The sequence below is a fragment of the Anomalospiza imberbis genome, chromosome 3 (genome assembly GCF_031753505.1).
Source record: "Anomalospiza imberbis isolate Cuckoo-Finch-1a 21T00152 chromosome 3, ASM3175350v1, whole genome shotgun sequence".
Classification (NCBI taxonomy): Eukaryota; Metazoa; Chordata; class Aves; order Passeriformes; family Viduidae; genus Anomalospiza; species Anomalospiza imberbis.
In genome coordinates, this window is record NC_089683.1 from 102,677,945 (window position 1) to 102,687,782 (window position 9,838).

Below are 9,838 nucleotides of genomic sequence, written 5' to 3' on the forward strand. Positions count from 1 at the left end.
TTTAGCTTCTCATTTTCTGTCAGGTACGTAGAATATAGAATAGAACACCGTACTATTTTCTAGGTACCACAATAATCCTAGCAAAACTATTTCTTTTTAGTTCTAAAAGGAAATGAAGGCAAATACATACTCAAATCTAAAAAAAGACAAAAAACCTGGCAAGATGCAGCAAAAATTTGAGAGATCTGACAGAATGAATAGATAAATATGTGTTACAGTAGTGGAGAATGAATATGTACAGTATTTATACTTAAGAGAAATACAGAAAGAAACTTGGGCTGGTATTTGAAAGAAAACAATGGCTGAAATATTAAGAATGTGCTACTTTGTCTCCAGTATAAACCAAGTTGCAGACAGAACATTTGGGTTGGGAACTCCCAAAGCTGTAAATTTGTAGAAACTGGGATGCTATAAAACAAAGGAACTATCATTGTAGAACTGTTGTGGGTGTCATTCTTTTAATTTGTATCATACCTTTGCTTGGACTGTTAAATTGAAAAAGTTGACCGTGTTGTAATCCAGTGTTTTTTTCACCATGACGTTTCCATCTCCTTCCCTTATAGAAAAGTAATCAGAGTTTGGGCCCTATTAAATGAATAAATCAAATATTTTATATTATTGATGATGAAATACATTTTCTTTTCTCTTTTTTCATCTTTACTATTACACTATAAAGGTGCAGGAATGTCTCAACCACCACCAATGGAAAGAAAAAGGCTGATCCTCCTCCACACATGCTTCCCCTGTCAGTGCCAATAGAATTTCTGATTTATCTTATCCTATGGCACACAGGGGAATGGTATCAGCTTCCCTTCACCAGCTATAAAAGGAGCAGAGACGAGCTCAGAAGTGAAGATTTCCACTGCAGATATCTACATTTAGTTGAGATGATCTTACTTCAGTTGTCTTGAGGACTGGAGACCAACAGCAAATCAAATATAAACTTTAAAAAGAGGGGAAACAGCTCTCCCTCCTGCTACTGCAAAGGACCACTGAGTTCCTTAGCTGTAGCTGAAGAGTGCCATAAATCATTCCACAAATGTTAAGATACAAGACTCAGGCCTCACTGCATGCCAGGCTGATCCTGTGGTAGTTTGAAAGGTCTCTTGGATGTTTTGCAGAATATTAATCTTCACAGTGCAAGGGAGCATGCTGGGATCAGGTCCCAGGCTATGGATCTATGAAATTCAAACTGGTGTTCACAGTTCCCAACTAACAAAGGGCACTCACCCAAAGACTGTAAGTAAGGATGCTGAATTCTGGTGAAATGTCCTTATCCTCAGCTTCCACTTTTACAACCGTGGAATTAATTCCAGATACCTAAGAGGAAATAGAGATCATCAAATACTCAGTTACAAGCCCCCATCCACATCCTTCCTAACTTGGGGCAGGAAAGTTGTGCCACCTGCTTAGCAAATCACTTCCTGTTGCCATTTTTGGCTGGGAATGTTTCTCCATCACCCCACTCCCCCAGCTGTATGTGCAGCCCAGCCTTTCCTTTCCACACCCATGGGATAGGGCAGATAAGTCCCATAAGGGTGCACGTGAGGAACTAATCTCAGTGTGGTCACATTAGAAGCTCTCCAAAAAGTAATTAAAAAATATCCCAGGAAAAAATTATCAGCATTTGCCATAACCCACCTCTGATACTGAAGCACTATAATTAGCTTGTTGAAATTCTGGAGCATTGTCGTTTACATCTATCAATTCTACTTTCCGTCCGTTCTCTATCTCATCAGTCTTGGTAGTGGAAGAAATGACAACAGTGAGGTGGCAGCATTCTGCTAACATTTAATTTTATCTAAAATGAGATCCTCAAAGAGATACCCTTTCATTAAACTATCATTTAGAATTAGTTTATCATTCCTAAAATTAACTTTTTAAAGTTTACCTTAGTTTTCTGTGAACAAAAACACTCCTTTCAATCAGCAGACTTCAACAGGTTATCTTCTACAAGGTACTCTGAACTCCCTGCATCATAGCTTTCAATTAAATAGTATTGCAGAAAATAATAATTTGCATTAAATTAGACAATAAATACAGTTGATAAAGCATGGTTTGTACTCACTGTTCCAATCCTTTGGCAAACAACAGAATACCAGATTATATCACCCTAAAATTGAACAAACAAACCAATAAATAATTTATGAACTAATAATATGATTGATGAACTAATAATATGATTATCAAAGATAATTTTTGCCAAAATTATACAAAATTACTTGTAGTACTTGAATCCTTAGCTGTGCTGTACCAAAACACTCTACTTAAAATTAGCACTTTGTAATTATTTTGCTCTATATTATAAGGTTTATTTGGCTGCCATTCCTCTACTACTGATACCCACCTACCCAGACCCCACCATTCCTCTTTACCTGACTGCTCTCCCCCCAAAAAATTGACAGAGAATAGAGGAGAACACGTGCAAGAAGCATAAAAGGTGTTTTAATCCATTTGGGAAATATCCAAATCAGAAATGCAAATGTAAATTAAAAAAAATCAAAAGTATATTTTCATCCAAACACTGGATTTTTCATCACACACACTGATTGTAGCAGTGTTTTTACAATATGCCTGGTCCAGATCTGTCAGGTACGGTGCTTCTCTGAGATGGCAATGAACAAAACACAAATTCAGTGCTACTCTGAAATAGCACTTGTATAATAAATTGTGTCTATTTACTCCGCAGTACTACAACATTTTCACATTCAGAGGCAACTTCAACCAGGCAAAACACTGATACTGCGTTCTAAATTCCTGGTGATCCTCCAGAGTAAGAACTGCCTAGGAAGAAGGATCTATCCCCTTGTGCATCAAGCAACAGAGGCCCATAAATCCATTAGGGAGTGAAGTGCTTATGATTCAGGATTACCTTCTACCAAGTTACATCTGCTCAATCTCACTTTAGGAAATAACTCATGCTCCTGCGAGGTGAGTTGTAAGGCAAGTGGCACCTGTCATAACGCATGTTTACAGCTCTCAGTACAACACACAACTAGGAAAGAACCTGTCTGGCTGTCAGATGACAGTAAAGTTTAGTTATAGGAAACTAAAGACATTTAACAGATATTAGTGAGAGGTAGATACTGAATTCTATTCAGACAAATCACTTTTTTGAAACACCAACCTATACTGTGAGAGAATGAACAATTAAAATGCATTATCTTAATACTATTTCTTTTTCACTTGTCAAGAAAACTTTTCTCTCTAGGCTTTATATGCAGTAAAAATAATACCTCAAGAGCCTCAACATCCAGTGCCCTTCTAGTCCTCACAGTTGCATTGCTAGATTGAGAATCAGTTACCAGCTCTACATAATTCAAGTGTTCAGGGAATACAAATTCTTGTAATTTCAGATGCACATTGGGTGGGACATCTGTAATCCACTCTATATCACCTGTAAGAGAAAATGGAACAAAATTAGATTGCTTTATAGAAAAGAAATCCACAGGTTCATTTCATATGTATTGACAACTTGATTACTGGTGAGTTTTGGTTGTATTTTATATAATTTTGGCATTTTTAGCTAAACTGTAAGATCTGTTTAAAGTCCCCTTAAGTACCCTGCACAAGTGTATTGATGCACTTTTAAAACCACATAAACCATTTTTTCCCAATATATACACACAATATATCCATAATTAAAAAGCTTGGCACAATTTCCACCTAGATTTCCACCACTTTTTTGGAAAACAGCTTTATGCTGCAAAACTTTTTTTTCCATGTTTACTGTGAAAATGTAATCAAAGTCAGCCAAAGTCATTGAGAGGCTGCAAGAGGCCATTTTCATTATTTTCCAAACACAAGGGCCTTTCATATATTTTAGCTGCATCTATCAGGCAGTAGAATCCAGTGTGAATCTGAATTCAGGTGGAAAGTGTGTGGCCTTTCCCTTAATGTGTTCCTGTTTGTACAGGACACAAACACAAAAATGCTGCAACCTTCAAATAAATTCTTATGAGATTTTCTACAACCATGCATTTAGGAACTATCCTCCTGAAAATATGATGACTTGTCATTGTAACGATCAGGATTCCTGTTAGATTGACTGTGTACTGCTTGCTTGGTTAAATACCAAATCTGTTTGAAATTGCTTTGGAATGTATCCTTTTAAACCACCCAGCATGGTGTTACTGGCAATTTTATTAAAGAAAATTCCCTTACTCACATCAAGTGTGTAATCATACATGTAAACATACTTATCTTCTCATGGAACACATTATCTAGATTGCAAACCCATAATCCCCTCCCTTTTCCAAAGTCTTTCCTGAACAGCCCAAATATTTTCCACGATCTTCAGGAAACTTCCAAGCTGTGTTTCTTCCTTATCCACTGGTTTTGTACCCCATCACTACTAGTTAAGGTTAATAAATGCTTTCTGTAACAGTCCCATCTCTAATCTCCATGCACAGCCTTGTGCTCTTGGTATCCAAGTGTTTCAGGAATACAACCTCATCATCTTGCAGCAGCAGGGAGTGTCTGGAATGCTGTCAGCCACCAGCCCAGAGACACTGGATTTTATTTGTGTGTGAGGACAAAGTGCAGTGAGCTGACAGCAAGCACAGAACCGCAGGGCTGGGTCTCAGGGCCGCAGCTTTGTGTGGTGCCACTCCGCTGTGTGCAGTGCTGAAAACCCTCCAGGAAAACAAAATCCAGCTTTGCCTGCTGCCATAGGCTGTCCAGTCCTCCATGCGGAGCTGGATACATTCAGCCAAGAATTATCAAGCAGCTGCCTAGGAAACAGCATTCCCTCCAGAGGAGAAAGCCAAATAAAAAGAAGTAATGGGGGAAAATTAAAGCTGATTGTCCCTCTTGCTTATTCATCAGATATGTCAGCAGATTCATTCACACATATAATGCATACAGAAGGCCAGAGTTCTTGCTAGCTGATTAAAAATCAAATGGAATCAGAGTGAAAGGTAGTTATCTTCCTTTCTAACTCCATGCAAGAGTCAGACACAGTAGCTAAGCTTCCACAACTCAAATGTTTCAATAATGATTGTAAAAAAGAAATCACTGTACTGGATCATGTTTGTTTTCTGTATGTTGGTGAAAGTCAGAAGCAGTGAAGTTTGCCTGTGGACAGTCAGCATGAGATCCTAAGGGTTATGACATATCCCAAAGGGAAAGCTTTGGCCATAACTTAAAGCTTTGCCTTGTAAAACTGCTGGATATCCATTAAGGACACCAAATACTGGCTGGACAAAGTGAACCGAGAACATTTTCTGTACTCGTTTTCTTTCCCATTGTCTGATGTGTCTATTCCAACAATGAGATTCTTGGGTCAGGGAATTTGGGGGGTTATATTTATTTATTCCACTAAGCAGTATTTCATGTAGGCAGCTGCTGCATCCAGCCATGGACACTGCTGTAAATCAATTAATAATACAGACTCATTATAAAATCCACTGACTACTTGAGGCAATGAAGAGCATTTGGGAGGAGATCAGACAATTCTAGGTTAGAATCCTGATTTTACCTGTATATCCATCCAAAAAGCTTGAGAGCACCAGTGGCCTGGGTGGAACATCACAGTTGATAGTTGTGATTTCTAAAAAGAAACAGAAAAGTCATGTACAAAGAACACAGAGGGACTGTGTCCAGAAATAGTAGAAGGTAAATAAGCTGATGATATGCAAACCCAGATGCGCACAAGGGTTCAAATTAAGCTCCAGGACATTTACCATGGTGGCACCTTGAAGGGTTTAAAGCAATACCTGACAGGGAGTAGGCAAACATTGGTGTCCTATCCAATCCAGGATTTTACTGCCTGACAAGAGTGAGTCACTGCTCAATAGTGTTCTGATGAACCATTTGTGGAAATTGTAATCGAAACTACTCTTGTACCTTGGCCCTGAAATTGTTTTCTGCTTCCAAGACAACTATAAACACAAAGCTATTCCCCACAGAAATGGTAGCAAGAATCCAGGAGCTTTTTACCTAAAATTTACTTTCCTTAAACTTTTAGAGAAAGAACCCTTTGGGAATATTTTTTTTTATGCAAGTGGCTTTCCTAAGTGGCTTCTTATACCTCAGCCACCTCTCTACATTTTCTCTGTATGACAAAAGTGACAGACTTTTTTTTTAATCATTAAGATCTGCAAACTATACACACAAAAATCCAGAAATCTACCAAAACTTTCTCCCCTTCCTTGACTAGCATTTAGCAGCAAAGCTTCCAGAGTGCAATCCATGCTCTTACAGATACCTGTGCAACTCCTGTGGTCTTTATGTGGCTTTGCACCAATGCTAACAATGTCCCTACTTCTTATCCTTGCCATCCTTATGGATACTCAAAGGGACATTTGGTATAAACAAGTAGTGGGATGTTTTCCCCTGGCTAGGTAGATGCCTTCATATCTGCATCACTTTATATGATCTCATTTATAAGTGAGCAGATTTCTACACAAGTCACTGAACAGAATCCTAATGACTATTTCTAGTCAGCAGCTGCTGGTTTTAGGTTTAATTCACCACCTCCATCTCTAAATATGCCGAAGCCTAGGCTCTGGAGTAGTGAAAAACATAAAAATTTGGCAGTTTTCACTTTCAGGAAGCCTCAATACACCAAAGAGAACTTTTAGTGAAGTACTTATCACTGTGAATAGCAGAAGTAACAATGGTAACTACTCCAATCGAATTTAGCTGAGCAACAGCAGCAGCAAGAAATTCAACTGATTCCAACTTTTAAATTATCCATCCTCAGACTCAGCCTCAGCCTAGGTATTTAAATTATAGACTCCTGCAGATATAAAATAAGCAAACCCCCCAAAGTTGAAGAAAACTTGTAAAATCCCTTGTATATACAAGAGCATGGTTTTCACCTGTCCATCACTCAGTCCCTGAAAGCCCAAACATCACTTCCAAGGGCACCAAGATTGCTTGCTTAGGTATTATTTTATCAATAAATCAAAGGATTTGAAACTTCTAGGTTTCTGATTTGTATGAATTTAATAAATTTAATTTTGTTCCATTTCAATAAAAGCAGTAAAATACTCAGGTATTTATAAGCATAGCAATACTCACTTTGTGCATCGAGACAGAGGAACGTAACCCCTCCTACCACAGCGAAAACCAGAACTCTGGAGAGAGCCATGAGCACTGCAGGAAAAATATCCAACTCAAGGCAAAACCAGATGGCTGTTTCTCATATAGAATACTGGCAAAGAATCATTTCATTTGCCATATCATAGGTTAGTTATTATCCAGAGAAATGCTTCACCAAGAACAAGGCAAAAGACTGGAGTAAGCCTCTGAGAGCAACCCACAAACTATATAACATGCTTATCATTTTCAGCTTGTGAGATCAAAGTCCTTCTGGGCAATAAAAAAAGACACCAACAAGGTTGGTGCTTGTGCTATGACACAATATGTGACAAGCGCATTTTTATTTTAACTTTTCAACTGAGAAAAAATTAGCAAGATGTCCTGGCCAATGTGAGAGAAATGTACATATTCCCTGGGAAATAAAATTAATGGGGTGTGTCAAAAGGCAAAGGGACCAGCACTGCCCCTTTTGATCTCATAGTGATGGCAGAGTATCTTCACATAACTCTGTTCCAGAAGGAATAAATCCAGAATTCCTGTTTGAAAATTGGTTACTATTTGATGTGATGAAAGCAGACACCTCTGAAGCATGTCTAGTACTTTACAGATACTACACACTGAAAATAAGTTCAGCAGGCAGCTAAAATATTTTACTTTTATGAAGTTGCCTAAAAAAACCCAACCCACCAATATTTTAAGCACGTAGAGAACTTCAAAGACTACAAACAATGGAAACAAACATGATTGAATGTAGCACTTGTAGGTAAATATACCTTGAATTGGAAGGAGCAACTGAATACACAGCAAGGAAACCCAAGGTGATTGTGCCAGCATGTTTAGTCATTGTGGACACTAAAGTAATTACTGAAGGCTGAATGAGAACACAAAATACAATAAAACTGCATAAAACAACTAAAAATAAAATTACCATTATGCTGTCCTAGCCTTGAATAAATGAAACATGGGAACAACTCAAGCAGAAGCAATTAAAGAAATACTAAAAGAAGTTCAAGCATAGGCACCACGTTTTTTAAACAAAGGCCACATGCAGCAGTGATTACGCCTTCAGTGGTGTTATTTATTGCTGGTGCCCATCTCAGGTGGGTAATTTTCCTCCCTGGGCTGATGTTTCCCCATATCTACAATAGCCAAGACTTTGCAAGTTTATGTGGCAAAGGAAGAAGGCAGATCTGTGCACAAAACACCTCCTGTGAAGAAGAATAAGGAAAATAAGTTCCCTTACCTAATTCACCAAATACCTTCAGGCTATGACAGCCAGGCCAGAGCCTACAAAATCTGGTATTTGTACCAAAAAGTTCTAGCAACAAATCCTCTTGACCACAATATTAATGTGCTGGATGCCTTAATCCACTAATAAAGACCTACTTTGGGATATCCCAAAGCAGAGGGAATGCATTGCAGCCTCAGTGTTCTCTGGGAGCTCTCTTAGCAAGAGGCCCCCCAGAGACCTGGAAGCTCAGCCATGAGAGGTGGCATTAGACCTTAGAGGATCAAACTCCAGCAAGATCTCCAAGATTATCCATGGGGAAGCAGCCCAAAAGCTGAGGGAAGAAGGCCCCTAGTGTACACAAACCGCTACAGGCAGGTGTAGAATGAAAACTGCTGTTGAGGTGCAGCACGACTCTGTTAATTCTCTCTTTGGAAGCTGTAACAGTGGTTTTGCTGTGAGGGTCTTGGTCCAAAACAACAGCAGCACCTCCCAGAACTTGGCACTCAATGCCCCTGTGATTTGCAAAGTAGAGAAGCTCACAGTCCATTTGACCTTTGCCAGTTGCTGTAGCCTTCCAATGAGCTGATGGATCCTTCAGCCTCCACCATGGTGCTGCTCAGAGACAGGACGAGCCCCTGACCTCAGGGACACGGCCATTCTGTGCTGTCACTTGGCCTCAAGCCTGGAAAAGCCCTTGGCTGCTTTTATTTATAGATACAGCCAGAAGGGGATTCAGCAGTAAATCTATTCCTATGATAAGATAAATTTAGCACGAGTCAAGTCTTCTTTACCTGCTCAAAAATAGGACTGGATTGTGGAGGTTTTTTCCAACCCAAAGGATTCTGTGACTCCATAATTATTAAGAAATAGAGGAAAAAAGCTCAGAACACAGTGGTACAGTTCACGAAGGTTAGTTTTCACTGAGCTGCCAGAGAAATGTCTGCCGAGTCTGTATGTGCTGCTCTCTTAGACATTAGGAATAACTTAAGGTGTTACACTGGCCTGGAGTGGGGAGGGAGGTGCCTAAATGGAAACAGAAATTTCATATAGTGGCTCAAGCAAGCATCTGATGCACAGGAGCAGTTTCCCCAAACAATCCCATATGTCTGAGCACTCAACAAGAACAGGAAACAATGATTTTTAAAACATTGATTCCCTTTGGCCAAGAGAAAGGTGTTACTCAGTCACATCAAACATGCCCATGCTATTCACAGACTGGGGCAACCATATGTCCACACTTCTCCTAACACAACATCTTTTTCCCTTGGAGCCAACACTGAATTTAAAATTCTGTCTCTTTCTCCAAGATTTCTGAGCATCAAGGAGACAGGCACAGCTCCAGAGTGGAGTAAGTTCATTTATACCCACGTGTGACAGCAGGATGTACACTGTAGCCTTCCCCATAGCCCAACTGCACAAATACAGGAATCCAAGACATCCATACAGCAGTTCCTAGAAACAGAATCATGGAAACTAATTGTATTCAGATTTAACAGATTGTACCATATAAACAATCTGCACTGTGGCACTGCAAAGCAAAGTTTGTTTTTTTAAACATAG

The 9,838-nt window shown here is 39.2% G+C and overlaps 1 protein-coding gene across 2 annotated transcripts in view; it reads right to left on the reverse strand.

Moving 5' to 3' along the window:
• Positions 1-9,731, reverse strand: part of LOC137471650 (protocadherin Fat 4-like) — a 40,316-nt gene extending 30,585 nt beyond the window's left edge. For both annotated transcript variants that reach the window (XM_068186116.1, XM_068186115.1), the window contains exons 1-8: positions 9,647-9,731; positions 7,027-7,101; positions 5,480-5,551; positions 3,237-3,397; positions 2,069-2,113; positions 1,642-1,740; positions 1,231-1,320; positions 475-585 (exon numbers count right to left, since the gene is read on the reverse strand). In XM_068186116.1, coding sequence (XP_068042217.1) covers positions 475-585; positions 1,231-1,320; positions 1,642-1,740; positions 2,069-2,113; positions 3,237-3,397; positions 5,480-5,551; positions 7,027-7,101; positions 9,647-9,716 — 723 coding nt within the window. In that variant the 5' untranslated portion in view covers positions 9,717-9,731. The remainder of the gene's footprint in view (positions 1-474; positions 586-1,230; positions 1,321-1,641; positions 1,741-2,068; positions 2,114-3,236; positions 3,398-5,479; positions 5,552-7,026; positions 7,102-9,646) is intronic.
• Between the last annotated feature and the right edge of the window lie 107 nt (positions 9,732-9,838).